The sequence below is a fragment of the Phalacrocorax aristotelis genome, chromosome 3 (assembly GCF_949628215.1).
Source record: "Phalacrocorax aristotelis chromosome 3, bGulAri2.1, whole genome shotgun sequence".
In the NCBI taxonomy this organism is placed as follows: domain Eukaryota; kingdom Metazoa; phylum Chordata; class Aves; order Suliformes; family Phalacrocoracidae; genus Phalacrocorax; species Phalacrocorax aristotelis.
This window is the reverse complement of record NC_134278.1, coordinates 113,873,009-113,890,367: the sequence shown is the minus strand read 5'-3', so window position 1 is coordinate 113,890,367 and position 17,359 is coordinate 113,873,009. Positions and strand designations below refer to the sequence as shown.

Below are 17,359 nucleotides of genomic sequence, written 5' to 3'. Positions count from 1 at the left end.
TGACATGTTGGATTTTGTACCTGTGAATGACAAAATCCGTTGAATATGCACAAGTGCCATTGGCCTGAATTTATACATGTAAAGTACTCAAAAAAATTGCCCAAGACCTCAAGTTCTGTGAAGACAAGCTTTCCAGAAAAGACGACATTTCAGGGAAAACACAGACATATAGTAGTTCTGCAAACAATCATATTTCAATCTCATTTAATACACTGAGGTGTCTTCATATCTTATTAGTAACATGTAGGAGACCTCAGTTACATGACTGCCAAGAAAGGCCCAGAAAGGTCACTTTCTGCAAATTCAAATGGATCAGAAGAACGAAACAAATTGAATCTTAATGTGTTAGATTTAAATCATGATGCTGGAATATTAGGATTTCACATATTTTGTACCATAATTAACAATTGTGTCAGTACTTGGTAAATATATATTTTAATACTGTATATCTATTTTTGTGTTTCAGTGACAATACATCTTGTCAAACCATATGAAGACTCATAAAGCTGCATACAAAGAGAAAAGTGTAATGTTTGCTGGATATAGTAATTTGAAACTGAAACGTGTGTCTATGTGACAATATATTTACCTATGTATGCTATATTTAAAGGTGTGTTGGATGATAAATTTTAGTCTTGTTGTTTTTAATCACTGTAAGAGAAGTTAATTTAAAGCAAAATATTGGTGAGGAAACATCACAATTACCTTCTATTCTGAATTCATCAACAAGTATTTATGCAAAAAACGAAATATTCATAAACCAACAAGAAAATGGTAACAACAGCTAATATCAATGTTAATGAAATAGTAACATTAATTGCAGACAAACAACTTCTAATCTGTGGATACGTATTGTTTTATTAGAGTCCTAAATCTTCTTTAAGCTTTTATTCTGCAGTATAATTAGATAATTATAATATTATAATCTAATTATATGCTCACCTCAAGATGATTTTAACATGGAAAAAGGTTAGATCCGTTCTTACATTTTGCTCAAAGAACTGAATGCTTCTCTTCTGGTTTAGCACTGAAAAAATATGGCTGGTTTTCAGAAACACACCAGCTTGTGCTTGACCTTACAAAGCCAATCAGCAACATTTTCTAAACACAAAGTAAGTATTGAATATGCCTCGATAGTGCATACAATTGAAAGCACACCTTTTCCAAGTGAGAGATAGTTTGTGCACATAGCTGACTAAGGATATTAATTTGATCACACTGCTGTATGAACCTAACCATATATATTATGGACAGCAACATAATTTAGCATGATGTGATGAGACAAACCAAAAATCTTCAAGTTTTACCACCACAGACTACCAAGAAATCTCCCACAACGACAACCTTTGAGACAGAAATTATACTACTTTCAGTATTTTTCCAACCAGAATATTGAAATAACCAGCAGAGACTTAGAAAACACACTGAGAAAGAGTTCTCCACCTGCAGAGTATCATTAAGTAAGACCATGATCCAAAGCTTATTCAAGTCAATGACCACCTTTCCAGTAATCTCACTGAGAGTACCCATTGATCCAAGGTGTGGGACAATTTGATGCAGATTTTTTGCTGGTGTAAATGCTTAAACACACAACAGTATTTAAACATAACTGCATGTACCAAAACTACATGTAATGCTTTATGAACTCCCAATTTACATTATACCATTCATGTTTTCCAATTAACTTTGAATACTCTCAATTTTAATACTCTTGTTTTGGAGAAGAGACATAATAAAAAGCAGCAGCAATCTGAAGTAAATGTTCCTTAATCAGCCCACTTTCAGCACAACCTTAAAACAGCTTCATAACCCAAGTACTGTTATACAAAATCTTACGTAACGATGCTTGCTGAAGAATAACCTTTTGCTGTATGAAAAATAAATTATAACATGCTTTCTCTTCTGCCCTTAGAGTTTCTCAATTTGAGAAACTGATGGGAAGAAAAAAAAAGAAAAAAATTATTAAAATAGCAAGGGTTCAATATTTTAAAAGTTCCCTTATCAGTGGTAAGACAGACATGAAAAAATCCTCAGAGTCCAGAGGAAAAAAAAATTGTTAATAAGAAATAGTCATTACAGGTAAGGATTAGCCAGTAACAGATTAACAATAAACAAATGCTGTAACACTGTAGCTGCAACTACCATGGTCTCAAAGTCTAAGAAAAAACCAGGCATTTAGAGAGGTTGCATCTTATTAGAATCACTAATATAACTGGGGGAAAACAAGACTAGGCGCAGGGCTTCAGTGGATTACTGGTTTTTTAGTTGTTTAGAAAGACCCTGCCTCTTGCCTTACAATCTTGCTAAGCAAAAGCTGTCAGTACAACTTTGTATCAACTTTCAGGCATAGGACAATTCTTTCTAGCATGGACTCCTATATGAATGTAGTTAAAGGAGAGCAAGGCCATGTGTTCTCTTCCCTCCAATTTTCTTACTCAGTTACCAGTTAACTTGCACTAACTTACTCAAAATCAGTGGTGATTTAAAAACATACACAGTGAGAAATTAACTTTTCATTTAAAAATTCATTTTAGATCCCTATTTAAATAAATGGCTGTTACAGAGTTGTGTACTGGCATTTTCAGTCACCCAACTGACTTGACTCATGCCTGAAAGATGTCTAACTCCTAAATAAAGGGTGTGATACAGAAGTCTAAATCATGCAAGCAATTCCACTTAAATTGATAGGTAAGTTTTGTTTATGACTGCTGAACATTCCTCAAGTAAGAAATTCCTCAAGGGAGAGCTAGACAATTTATGGGTAGTTACTACAGTTTAAAATATCACTCAGTACTTTGTCCTTGAATATCTGAGACGATATAAATAGCGGTATAAAGCCCAATGACAGTAGAGAGAGGTCAAAAGCAGACTGAGGTTGTTTTATTGTGGTTGATTTTTCTGACTACATTTTGTTTTAATTTCCAGTGAAGATCATTTTTCTATTTAAAGTTTATGGACACAGAACTTTTCATTTGTTTCTGTGCTCATTGTTAATGAGATTTCAGGCAGGCTAAGTATACTAAAGAACTCTGTGCTTCCTCTGCTGCTACACTGGTATAATAAAAGAAACTCTCACACTTGAGTTCTGTGTCCAGTTTTGGACTCCCCAGTAGGAGAAGGATACTATAAAGAAACCAGAGTGAACCTGACAGAACAAAGTGTGGGCTGAAGCACATCACACACAAGGGCACGCCAAGGGAGATACGGAGATGTTTTCTGTCAAGCCGGAGAAGAGAAAGTTATACATGCACCTAATTACCACCTTCCTTTATGTAGTGGATTGTTACAGAGGTGGACTCAGACTCTTCTCAGAAGCTTACAGTGGTAGGACAAGAAGCAGTGGTCACAAGCTGCAAGAGGGGAAATTCCAAGTGGGTGTAAGGAAAATGTTCTTCACAGTGACAGTATTTAAGCCCTGGAACAGGTGCCTAGATGGGCTGTGGGATCCCCATCTTTGGACATTTTCAAAGCTCTACTGGACAAGGGCCTGAGCAACCTGATCCAACCTTGAAGACAGACCTGCTTTGCTCAGGAGGTGGGACCAGATGACCTACACCTTCTGACCTAATTATTCTAATTTGTTAGCGGTAGGCATAATTCACATCGAATCACCAGCAGAAGGAGGAAAAAGTACCAGTCCTTATCAGTCCTTGAAAACATGCTACAAAGTGCTGCAAACTTGGTTCTATTTCAGACTAGTTTCAATGCATCAGTTTTATAACCACCAATATGTCTTCCTTAGGGAAGTCAGAATGCTCTGATTACTTGTGTGTTACTCCAAACTTCATTATGAAAAAGACAAAGAAAGAGTAACAATCTTGTTCTCAAGTTTTTGATATTGGCAGGTATTAGAGACGAATGTGGAAATCTTGTCTCAGCAATTGGTAAATGAAGCCTATCCAGAACACCAGAAGCCATCACAGCAACGATCAATGTGAAGTCTAAGCAAAACGATTTGCTTGCTCTGACACTTAGTTCCTATTGCAAGACACATTTCTCAGTCTTCAAAAGGATTACAAAGGTCACTTAAGTAGATGCATTTAAGCCACCTGTAATTTTTATTATTGTTTTGTTTAAAATTAAAAGTTCAAAGTGAAATGTTTTTACTAAGTTTATAATATGAATAAATAAGACATGTCTAAAAGTTTAAATGAAAAAAAGAGGCCTTGTTAAGTAAGGACTAACATCTGTGAGTGTTATATGTAGGTAAGAGAAAATCCTGGGAAGAAGAAACAAATTCAATCTTTAACAATTAATTACTTTGATTTAGTTAGTTTATTTCAGCTTCATATTATTATTTTAACCTGGGTTCCGACATCTTCATTTTAAATGACCGGTAACATAAATGCATGTGGTTGGAACAAATATTCAATAACTATTAAAATACTAGACTAATGAAAAAAGCAGAAAACACCAATGTCTTTGATCTTGGGATACTGTCAGCCCTCTCCTCATCTCAGTCCTTGCTGACCTGAAATATTTTACCAATGTCCTTCACTTTGCTTCTTTTTATCTCAGAAAACCTCAATTCACAGTTATTTTTTTAAAAAAATCAACACAGTCCTGGCAAATCCAGACTCCAGACACGATACTTAAGATAAAAAGAAGGAAGAACTTCATTACGGGATCTGGAAAACAAGTTTTCAGGGAGGATTTGTCTTTACAGAGACTCAGTATTTAGGTATCTTCTATCATTTGGAGCTCAGATTAAAGTTTCTTGTAATCAAAATAAACAAAGTATCTCAGTATGACATTTTTTCTTTATGCCTTTGCCAAATTTATGGAACAATTCTAACTTGGTAATGCCTCATCTTTCAAAAAACACCACCAATTTCCAAATGCACAGATAATTCTGTCTTTGAGAGCTTAGTGCAAGCAAGTTTCCTTAGAAATTTCAGAAGGGCTTCCTAAAAAAGATTAGGTGCAATGAAATTTCTTATTTTAACTAAAATAACTAAATATATTTAGAATTCCACCATAAGCACTACAGAAGTAAGTGACAAAGATACCCTGAAACTAAGCTATCAAACTGTAACCTATAATAAGTGGCCTTCTTGACCAATTCTAAACTGTGCAAGTTAAGTCAAAATAAACATGAGTAACTAATAATCATTTGAGATGAAACATTAATGAAGCTTTTCCCTTTTTATTGCCTCATAATTGTACACACTTTCAGGAAGAACTCCTAGCATTACTGCTCCAATTTCTCAATTTTGGGAAATTTTAAGCTACGTTTGTTTCAAGCCGACATCCAAAAATGTAAGTGTCATTTACTACATATATAGATCCTACAGGTCTTTTGTACCTAATGACCCACACTAGCAATAATACAGCTGCGATGCAAGGTTGCCTGCAGGTGAGCAATGCCACTACTTCCCATACTGTGTCACAAATATATCCAGGTGTGAATGGATAATTGTTCATACAAGCCTACCATTTAATTAGTCAACAGGGACTGTCTTCCAGAAAATCCACGTGCTTACAGGCCTGATGCTTACACTTTAACAAAATTCCAGAAAAAAACCGTTCCACTACTACAGCATAGTTCTTTTACTAGGCATTCTTCATTTTAATCATATTAGCATGAAGATTTAACAAGTCTTTATAGAAAGGCCAGCTTTGATCATGGTAGGAAATATTGTATCATGCTGATAATACCAAGAGGTTTTAACCGTATTGGGGAGTCACTGTGCCAGGACTATAAAAAGCATGTAACTGACTTGTATCACAAGGGTGTTACAACATTTTAATCATTAATCCTTTTGTATCGCAACTTAAGTGAGTTGACACTTATGTTGACATCACAGAACCAAAACTGTACAAGTCTTCACTGAGCTTACTGCGCTGGAAGCAATCCTTCCTATCAGGGCACGCAGCAATCTGCTGTACCAGCCAACAGTATCTACAAATACAGAAGCAATATGCTGCAGTTCCACTAAACAAGCCTAAAAAGAAAGGAGGGGCAGAGGGGAAGGCAATGGGGGTAAAAAGGGTGGAGAAACAGCTTCCTATACATGACACATGTACAGGAAGATACATAGATATAAGTAAGATTTTTTGAATGCCCAGGTAAGATGGGTCCAAATAAGAATGGAAGTTTAGTGCATCTCCTAAGGAACTTAATTCAGATTATTTCCTCACTAAAGCAGAGAGTTACAGGTAAGGAACCTGTGCCTGTTTCAGGTCTCCTTGTTAAAAAAGCTGCTGTATTTGACCCCTCAAAAGGATGAGTTCTGTGCACTTCTTTTGAGGTGTAATTTCTTTCAAGTGGAAAATAGTTCTTAATAAGTTTTACTGAGAGGCAAAACAACAAATAACCAATTTAAGAGCGGGTTCTGGTTATTACATAATGAATAAATAATAATGACTGGCTTTTATGTTCTCCTGTCACATATACTTCTTGCTGTTGTAGCTTGAAACTTTCCTGAAGACAATTTGTACTCTTACAGCTAATGTTATTAAAACTATTTTAAACATCTAACATGTTGCACGTATATAATTATACTGTTAAATACTTAAAAAACCCCACCTTGTATTTCAAATTATATGAAAGTAAAAATAAAGTGAACTAAATAAATAATCTGGAATTCCAGTTGTGCAATAATGGTCTTTTCCACAAACACCAAACATTTGCATGAAGCCAAAGTTTGCATAATTACTTTATACAAGAATTGAAATTAAGGAGGTTCTGAAAGTCCCATGACAAAGCTAAAAGAGCTATATATTTCCCTATGTAAAATCAAATTTTTGTAAGATTTTGGATATTTGGATTTTATTTTTCTTTTTTCAAAATCTAAGGTGTATATCACAAGGAAAATGCAAATTGCATCACACTTTGAAGCATGACAAAGTCTGCAGATTAAGTACTATCAAAGGAATAGGCCCACTAATTCAACATTCTTCTTGTTAGGAGAAACCTATACTAAGGCATTGTATATGATAAGGGCTTCCAAGAAAATAAAAAAAGTGTTCCTTTTGCTGTAAAAAGGTGTAAAGGGATGACTTTTATCTGTCCCTAATAATTACCTTTAAAAGTAATGATGAACCATTAAAAAAATCCAGAAATAAGAATCTAAAGTTTTTAAGAATCACAATTTCTTTTACTCTATGGTGTTCAAAACCAAATGCCATTATTTATTTAGAATCTTTTATTTGTAATAAATAATTTATTTATTACAAAGCCTTGTAAACTAAGTCAGATTTCATGTTTCAAGCAATTTCTTATCTAATGGTTTGTATTTCAGAGTAATTATTAATCCACAATCCTGTCAAAGTCAGTAAAAGTAAAGCATATTCAGCATTACTCTAGCTTAGATGGTCAAAAAGAGAGCACAATTTGAGAGAAAATTTGTATCCCTTTACAAATTACTGAAATTTCATTAGTTTGAAGAAACTTGTAGCTATTTTATTTTCCTTGTATACATAGTAAAACACAAATCCTTAAGCTGTTAGTGAGAGAGAGAGAAAAAAACCTAACCCCAAACAACCAGAAAACATCAGGTCCAACTACTTTTATTATATCGTCTTATTCACAGACTTAAACTGGAAGAAAAAAAAAATAGCAGAATAGCAGAGGATCTTCACGGGCTTTCTCTGAGCATATTCAGTAAAGCTAGAAATGTTCTGTTAGGATGTTTAGTCTACATCCTGTGGCTTTGTATTACAAGGCAATCTAATGATGTAAATATGTTTTCCAAACAGTTTCAATCACTGGTGAAATATTTTCTAAAACTGGAAAAAGAGACATTACAAAATATAGTCAACATTATAACTATGCTGCTCTGCAAAATATTTTGACTACATTTTCTGTAAGAATAAGCAGCAGAAAAAAACAGAAAAGAGTAAAGGGAAGTTTGTATATTACCGATGCTAATTCTTAGGATAAACACAGCACAGGAGAAGAAACTAAAATCTGTGGCAATGCAAGTATTATCCTGGAGGCTATCAGATCTTCCAAAAAACCATAGGTGATTGCCACTGGGTTTATAAACAGCTGAGCTGTTTCTTATTTGCATGATATATCTGCAGAGAAAATATTTTCAATGTTATCCTTTAATGAATCAAGACAAAACATTGGCCATATTAGAACAGAAAACAAAACTAATTCCAAAATACTAAGATTTTCTACTTAATTTCTGATTGCACACATCATGATAACACTAATATTTGAAGCATTATAAGACTAACCTTATTCTGTTGTTAGACTATAGCAATGCTTAATTGCTAGCAAACTGTAAAAGAAGGATATTATTTATTTTCTCTATTTTTTGATAGAACAACAGTTAGTGTTGCTTCTTATAGATCAAGTTGACTCTGCACAAAACAAAATTATCAATAATATATATTTAAAATGAAAAGGAAAGGAGGAAAGAACAAACAAATAATAAAAAGAAACCAAGTAAGAGATGACTCAAGCATTAAAAAAAATAAATCAAGGAAATCACATGCTTATAATGGTTTGCAGAGGCTGGCACTTTTGACTGAAGAAGCAAATTAAATGAATTAATGTCTGGTGCCTCTGAAACCACAGGCAAGATGACAATGTAACTGGACTTCAAGAGAGAAAAGTAGTGGCCCAACATCAAAGAAAGCACACTTGAAAAGAAAAAGGGGGGGTGGGGGGGGAAGTTGCCTCCAGTTTCTATCCACTCAAGAACTAACTATAAAGATTTTAGAATCCTGAACACTGCATTGCTGTTATTAGTTTAAACAATGCCCAAGATTTTTTTTTTCTGAGCATTGAAGTCTAACTGATTTTTCTCATGACTGTAAGCATGCATGGCAAAGAGCCTCAGAATGCCACTGAACTGTTTCATTGATACTTTCCTGCTACTTTCTTTTCCCTGGCAATACACAGCAAAAACCTCTTCCCTTAGTAAAGTGACTCCAACAACAGAAATAGTGCATTTTCAACAGTTTTTCCCTGCAAGAGAATGTTGACTTAGAAAGAAACAAATAGCAAAGAAGATTTTTCTGTGACAGACTGCAGTCTTTAAGAGTGACAGGGCAATTCTTATTGTTCTTATTGTCCCACAATGGAAAGGCAAATTGAGGCATTAACTATAGGGTGAAATAAATTTCAGGCATAGTTAAGGACTCCATTAGCCAAGGAACCTCATGACTGTGAAGACATTTTGAAATACATATTTTTGCCTAAGAAAAGGTAAAAATGAAGGAAGAGGATGAGAAACAGGGACATGCTTCAGGTGTTGTCTACTCTATTATAAAGACACAAGCAAAATTATCCTTCAGTACTATCAGTAACAATAAAAACATCAATTAGAAAAGAAGCTTTAACACGTTATAACACTCCGAGTGAAAATAGTCTTCAGTTAAGAATGATTTTATAAATCAATTTTAGTGTTAAAGACTCAGCTATTTGGAGATTATTGTATGCCTAAACATCACTGATTTTAATGGCATTTAAGTGCTTAAAAATCCCTAAAAATCAAAACTAAACTCTAAATAATGGATCAAATCGATGTATAAAAATCTTGTATCAGCCAACACTGAAGCAAAGGAAAACAATACCAGTTTCTGTTTATTAGAGCACTGTATAGGTGAATTATTCGACTGGAAAACCTATCCATGTTCCAGCAAAATACTCCAAAGGAAAAAAAAAACCAGAACAGTCAGTCTGTTGTTAGTTAGCTTTGATACTGAGCTTTTCTGGAGGATAATTCAATCCATTGCATGTAACAATGAGAGTTTTAACCCTTCTCTTCCTAAGCACAGTCAAGCAAGATACAGAAGTTTTTGTTTGCAGTCACCATTAAATTTAGTCGTATTTAAAGTTAAGTAAATGAGTTAACCTGAAGCTATACGTTATAAAGTCAGAGAAGCAAAGAAATCCGTTCTGGGCAAAAGAAGAATATAACCTTTTTTTTTTTTTAAGAATATTTAACTTATTCTAGTGAAGCTTCAGATTCACTAGCTCTTCATTTTCACTGACAATCACCCTCCTGCTTTATGTGGGACATTTAAGAAGAAAATAGGTTGGGAGGAAGGGGAATCAAGAAAATGAAATTGTAAAGAGCAAGGTATATTTTCACTTCCAAGTAATGATTTGAGAAAGACTAAGTGTCCAGCTGAGGACATCAGTTTTCCTACAGTGCAAAACACATGGCAGTGCAATAGGCTGAATAATAACTTCAAGAATCATAGCTTAAACAAATAGATGGGTCACACAATGAATGAGAAAAGTTGGTACCTAAAGTAATACTTCCCAACTTACTACAAGTTTATATTCTGAGCAGTAAGTTTGATAAACAAACACTATGCAGCAATTCTGCTTGCCCCAGTGTGGGATTTTCTCCCCCACTAAAACCAGTACTAACTTCAGCAATATGGGCATAAGCTGAGCAAAGAGAATGGCATATTGGAAAATCCACCCAGTTCAGAGTGGTATTCAATCCACACAATGAAAGAAGAGGGCTTCGACACCAGTCTTAAATGCTTGCCTCTGCAATCTCTAAAATATGAGTATTGTCTGATTATTATATGGAGGATAAAAACAAAACCAGTGCCAAAATCACTGATCTACAAATTAAGACAAAAATAATGAAGGCAAAATTTTAGAATATTTCCAAAGGTATTAATTAATGACTGTCCCTTACTTAATAAAAACTAAACAGGGGGATAAGATTTTCATTAGGTTTAGTCCTTCATGGAACTATACGGGTAATACTTTTCTAGTGCAATGAAGTGAGCCTATATTATAGACAAAAACCTAATTAGACATGGATTTCTATGCCTATGCAACAAAAGGGGCAACAGTAGCAATGTTATTTAGGAGTCAATAATGGAACCTTACCATATATAAAATTCTCAGGGGATTGTTGCATATCTCTTAAGTTCAGACATGTCAGTATTTAGAAAATTAAAACATCAATCCACTTTTACAACAGTGAGACAAACACTTGCCAGCTCTCCTCCAAGTAATACAATGAAAGCTATTTTTGACACTGTGTTACCCCAATTACTTGCAATATCAACAACGTACCATTCTGCTACTGGTTTGGCGATGCTGTCAAAAACCACATCTTGTTTTGCCTCTTGATCAAAAATTTTCTGAAATCTGAAAATATTAAGCAAATAATAATTGCTCAGAATCTTAAAACACTACTTGATTCATACATATTTGTTTGTGTTTGTAATAGTCAATGTTTACATCATTAGGCTTACATAACTTAGTACAATGTTTTCCCTGTAGTCTTAACCACAGCGTGCTGTTGTGCTATTGTACATAAATAGGCTGTACACAGTGCTGCTTTGACAAGATCTGGACAATAAAATCCTCTGATAAAATGATGTGGCTTAGAAAAAAATAAACCGTATTTTAAATCTATCAAGAGAATCAGTGTTTGTAACTGGCACCACACTGAAACCTGGATAAATAGATTACACTATAACCAAATACAGCACCCCACCAGTGTAGCCAGGCTAACTTTTTTTTTGTAACTAATTCCTTTATTCTGCTGCACAGTTACTCTAAGTCAGAGGTGATATTTAATTCAATCCAAGTTTTGGCACTTCCAATATAAAATATCTGCAGTTGTCTTACAGAATCAAAGAATACTTCAGGTTGGGAGAGACCATCTGCTCCAATCCCCCTGCTCAAAGGAGGGTCAGCTAGAGCAGGGGGCTGTACAATCAGGTTTTGAGTATCTCCATGCATGGAAGCTCCACAACCTCTCTGGGCAACCTGTTCCAGTATTTGATCACCCCATGGTAAAAATTTTTTTAAAATATTTCCTGTATTTCCGTTTGTGCCCATTAACTCTTGTCCTGTCACTGGGCACCACTGAGAAGCATCTGGCCTCATCTTCTTTATTTATTTCCCCAATCTCTATCAGGTGTTTATACACATTGATAAGATCCCCTTGAGCCTTGCCTTCTCCAGGATAAACAGTCCCATGTTGATCAGGCTCTCCTCACATGTCAGATGCTCCAGTCCCTCATTCATCTTTTTGTCCCTTTACTGGAGCCCAGAACTGGACCAGAACTCCAGATGTGATCTCATTGGTGGTAATTAGAACGGAAGGGTCAACTTCCTTACCTGCTGGCAACACTCTGCCTAATGCAGCCCAGAAGCCGTTGGCCTTCTTTGCTGCAAATGGTGTGTTGCTGACTCATGTTCAAGTTTTTATCTACCAGGACTCTAGTTTCTTTTCTGCAAACCTGCTTTCAGTCAACTCTGAGCCTGTTCAAGTTATTCCTCACCAGGAGCAGGACTTGGCATTTCACTTTGTTGAACTTCATAAGATTCCTATTTGCCTATTTTTCCAGCCTCTTGAAGTCCCTCCAAAAGGCAGCACAACTACCTGGTGTGCCAACCATCCCTCCCAGCTTCATATTGTCTGTGAACTTGCTGAAGCTTTACTCAGTCCCATCAGCCAGGTCATTAATGCTAAATGGTGTTTGATGGCAGTATTAATTACACCACTAGTGATTTGCCTCCAGCTGGACTTTGTGCCCTTGATGACAACCTTCTGAGCCCAGCAGCTCACCTCATTTTCAACACCTCTCACTGTGCACTCATAAGTGCTTTCCTGATCCCATTCCTTAGACAGCCTTCCTGGGTTGCCTGACCCTGCTCCCACCTCTTGTACACTTCCTTTTTATGTTTGCGTTTAGTCAGTAGATGCTTGCTCATCCTCCTGCAGCCTTTTTGTCATTTCCTGCTCATTGGGATGGACTGTTCTTGAGCTTGGAGGAGGTGACCCTTGAAAATCAGCCAGGTCTCCTGGACTTCTCTCCAGGTCTGTGTCTCATGGGATTCTTCCAAGCAGGTCCTTGAACAGGCCAAAGTCTGCTCTCCTAAGTCCAGAGTTGTGATCCTGCCTTGCCCCCTTCTCTCAGGATCCTGAATTTCACTATCTCGTGGCCACCGCAGCCAAGACTACCCCCAGGTTTCACATCCCTGACCAGTACTTCCATGTGTGCAAATATGAGGTGCAGCAGAGCTTCTCCACTCATTGGCTTTTTAACCATATATTAGGAAGTTGTCATTAATACACTCCAGAAACTTCCTGGACTGCTTATACCATTCTGTGTTGTCCCTCCTATCTGGAACTGTATATTCACATAGAACTACACAGTGTATATCAAAAAGCACTATGGACATCAGGTATATAGAAAGGCATCACGGACTGGAAGGGATTATGGAGCACATACAACATCACAGACAAATGTAATACACAAAGTACAGAGGTATATATTCTACTCTGCTAACCCTTAATCAGTCAAATCATTCAAACAATTGTGTTTGATTGCCCTATAAAAAAGTATGAACAAAGGAGAATAATGTTTGAGGTGACCAGGACAGACCGACTGCATAAAAGTATGAGTTTTATTAAGGAAACAGAAATGCTTGCTGCATAGCATTATTTTTGCATTGTCTTAAGAATAGTGAGGCATAGTGTCTCTCAGAAATAATCTCTACAGATTTTTTAATAAATTATAGAGTCAGAAAAAAATATCAGCATTTGTTGCAGCTGGCTTGGGCATCTGCAACCTAAGCTAGTTCTGCATATTAATAGTTGGAGAGGGCAGTTCCTCTTTTCCCAAGCAGAACAGATTTCCTTAGCTGACATAAAATGACATCAGTCTGAGCTGCAGATATTTATCTGGGTCTCTTTCTTTTTAATAGCATAGAGCCACAAATTTACTTGATTTGGCATTATAAAAAAATAAAGATAATTCAACTTGGAAAAAGACAATCTCAACCTCGTCATCAGAGGTGGTTATACATCTAGCTTTCTTCAGCACCAAACCCTTAAGATGTTGCCTCCAAGTTTTCTGCTAAAAAGATAAAAAAGTGTTTGATTGATATTGCTGGTACTTATTTTTGGATCCTAAAAACTATTTACATTTTACAACCATGCTTTTTTTTTCCTTTCAGTGACCTCTGCTTTTCTTTACTGTGTTTTGGTTATGTTTGAAACAGTTTCTAAACAGAGTGTTTTACATCAAGACATCTTTAGCCAGCCTATGCCAACTCATTAGATCACAAGAGAAGATGCAGTCCTGCATTCAATTTTCATACGCAAATTCAAACAAGCTGTAAAAATGGAAGAACTGATAAATGAAGATGCAATCTTTGAGATGAGACTTAGAAATGAATAATGACTTGCAACGGATAGACGAAAAACCCACAACTTTAATGAATGCTATCAAACTCGTTCAGGTGCAGAGCATAATATGCTGGAGTATTCCTCTTGTTAATGGAGTTGTATAAAAAAAACACCTATCCACACCAAAGCTTGATTTTGAGACTATGCTTTTCCAGGTTCTATAGATCTGTATGACTACTCAGTGATATCCATTGCTAAAGGTAGAAGATATAAAGATAAGAATTTTACTTACTTGAACTTGTAGCTCTCTCGTTTGTTATTGACAAACCCATCTGCTAAATCATGTGGCACGATAATCTCCAGACTGGACAGAGATTTCTCATTATCATCAACTGAATAAATCTAATAAGCATGAATCAAAAAAAATTATTTTACCAATAGAACAGCATAGCCCTTAGGTATAATGCTTATGCAAGCTTACTGCCTGAAGAAGAACTTCACGCAGGTTTCAGAATTGCATTGGGTACCATGGCTATTCAACAAACCAGAATAGTTCTGCCTATTTCAAAAGACCTTAATACATAAGCAGATCCTCCTTCCGCTACCATACAACAAAACAAGCACATATGAACTCTGTTACCATGTAAACACTACAATAAGATTTGAACCAGAAATGTAGCCTCTTTGACATAATTATTCATTACTAAATCACTTTAGTTTCTGAGCTGTTATAAAAACCAAAGCACAGCCCCCATATCAACACCCTCCAAAAAACCTAGAAGAACATAGGAAAGACTACGACAGAATGAGTGAGCTGGTTTAAAACAAGACAACGAAGAGACCTAAACACACAATTTCTGAGGAACGTTTTCATTATCTTTATTATCCCTTGCAAGGACAGCTAAATACCGGGAGTTACACATTCCTCTCCAACGCTGAGGACGGTGTTAAACTGCACAAACCCCTGGACCAGCGTCAAATGCTTTTCCTGTAGAGCCTTTCTCTCACAACTCGGGGGGAACGCAGTTCCTCGCCCCCTCCCCCGAGAGCTACAGTCTAAGCTCCCACACTTCGGGATTTTATTAACTTCTCCAGGCTCCGAAGAACAGTCCCCGGCTGCGGCTTCCCGCTCCGCACCCGAGCACAGGCGAACCCCCCGGCCCTCACCGCCGGCCGGGCCGCCGGGCGCAGCAGGGCCTCTCTTGCGGGGCGGGGGCACGGTCACGGCCTGCTCCCACGCGCCGCCCGCAGGCCCACGGGGCGCCCTTCGGGACACCCCACGCTCCCCCACAGCCGCTGGCTCCCCGTCCTACCCCCGCCTGCTGCCGCCTGCCCAGCGGCTTCACCCGCGCGTACACCCGGATGGTTTCCTTCACCATCGCCGCTCGCCTGGCAACGGTAACCAGGGCCGCTACCCGGCGTGCGCCGCGGCGGGACCCTGTGGGGAGGGTCCGGCTGCCGCCCAGGCACCTCACGCCCTCGGGTGGCTTTGGCCGGGCGCCCGCTTGCCGCCGGCGAGGCCTGGAGGAGGAGGAGGAGGAGGAGGAGGAGAAGGAGGAAGCAACCGGGCTCCATCTGCGAGGTGGCTGCCTACGTGGCCGTTAATGGCAATTCCCCGCCAGCTCTCACTCCCCCTCCCCGCCCCGAGGCTGAAGTGTCACGGCTGTGGGAAGAGGGAGCTTGTAAATGCTGCTGGACGGACCGTGTTCCAGGGAAGAGTTTGCCGTTACCCAGCTGAAAGACCTGGAGGGGAAGTGGAAGGAAAATGCCTAGATCGTGTGTGATGAAGACATCAGTTTTTAAAATTCTAATACAAAAAATGTTCTGAAAAAACTGCTAGTGGGAAACCGTGGGGGATGTCTTGTTACAAGAGCTAAACTTATACAGAAGTAAGAGTAGGACCACCTTGTCCTGTGAAGTGGCTACCCAAGAGTCACACAAACAACATGATAGTATTTTGGCCTTAGTTTTGGTGAGACACAGTTGTAAAGATCAGATTACAGTGATTACAAGTCCACTAATTACATTAAGTGGAAAATCAGGGACTAGATTACGGAGGAGGATAGAAATGTCTTTAACTCAGTTATGGTAAAAGTACGTTGAACTTGTATTCCAAATAAGAAAAACAGTAGGGGAAAGGTTTCCAGTCCCAACTGAACAAATAACTCTCTCAGAAAGCATATGAGGCATAAGTAGTGACCCTTCAGGGAGCGAAATGGAAAAGGGCTAATCACCAACTAAAATCGAGTGCAAAAGTCAAAAGGGTAAAAATGAAAACAAATGGAAAATATTACTTAGTGATTAAATAGAGAGTGAAGGAAAAACAGGACATTGGAATAGGATAATGGAATAAATACTATCATCTCAGCATTGCTCCAAAACTACAAAGAGTTTTATCCCTTGTCCGTAGCGATGGGGATGCTGAAGGCGATGTTAAAGGCAGAAGTGACTAACAGGAAGGAAGTGTGAGAGGGAAATAACTGAAGCCAAGAGGGAAGCTGAACCCACAGAGCTGAATGAATTTAGACTGGGAGATGGGGATTGGGAGGGAAGAGTAGATAATATCAGTCCTAGAATTCTGAAAGAATTGGGATGTTTAACTGAAGGTCCAAGAACTGTGTGTGTTGGTTTGTTTGGTTTTGTATTGAAACAGATGCAGGACAGTATAGTGTTCTTGGAAAACAGCAAATGTAATAGTCATCTGTGTTATTTAGCAGCTTAGCTGGATTGTGAATTAACTGGGCAGTGGACACTGGAACACTGCAGTTAGAATCATAGAATGAATTATAGAATGGTTTAGCTCAGAAGGGACCTTTAGAGGCCATCTAGTCCAACCCACCTGCAGTTAGCAGGGACATCTTTAACTAGATCATGTTGCTCAGAGCCCCATCCAACCTGACCTTGAATGTTTCTAAGGGATGGGCCCTCCACCACCTCTCTAGGCAACCCGTTCCAGCGCTTCGCTACCCTCACTGTAAAAAATTTTTTCTTTATATCCAGTCTAAATCTATTCTCCTTTAGTTTAAAGCCATTACCCCTTGTTCTGTCACAACAGGTGTTACTAAAAAGACTGTCCCCGTCTTTCCTATTACCCCCTTCAAGTACTGAAAGGCTGCAATAAGGTCTCCCCACAGCCTTCTCTTCTCCAGGCTGAACAACCCCAACTCTCTCAGCCTGTCCTCATAGGAGAGGTGCTCCAGCCCTCAGATCATTTTTGTGGCCCTCCTCTGGACCTGCTCCAACAGGTCCATGTGCTTACTGTGCTGGGGGCTCCAGAGCTGGAT

General features: G+C 37.8%; 1 protein-coding gene across 1 annotated transcript in view; it reads right to left on the bottom strand.

The window, feature by feature from the left end:
- Positions 1–15,695, bottom strand: part of KIF6 (kinesin family member 6) — a 178,916-nt gene extending 163,221 nt beyond the window's left edge. Inside the window, exons 1-3 of the mRNA XM_075089133.1 lie at positions 15,389–15,695; positions 14,368–14,477; positions 11,003–11,077 (exon numbers count right to left, since the gene is read on the bottom strand). Of these exons, the coding sequence (XP_074945234.1) occupies positions 11,003–11,077; positions 14,368–14,477; positions 15,389–15,454 (251 nt within the window). The 5' untranslated portion in view covers positions 15,455–15,695. The remainder of the gene's footprint in view (positions 1–11,002; positions 11,078–14,367; positions 14,478–15,388) is intronic.
- Positions 15,696–17,359: the final 1,664 nt, after the last annotated feature.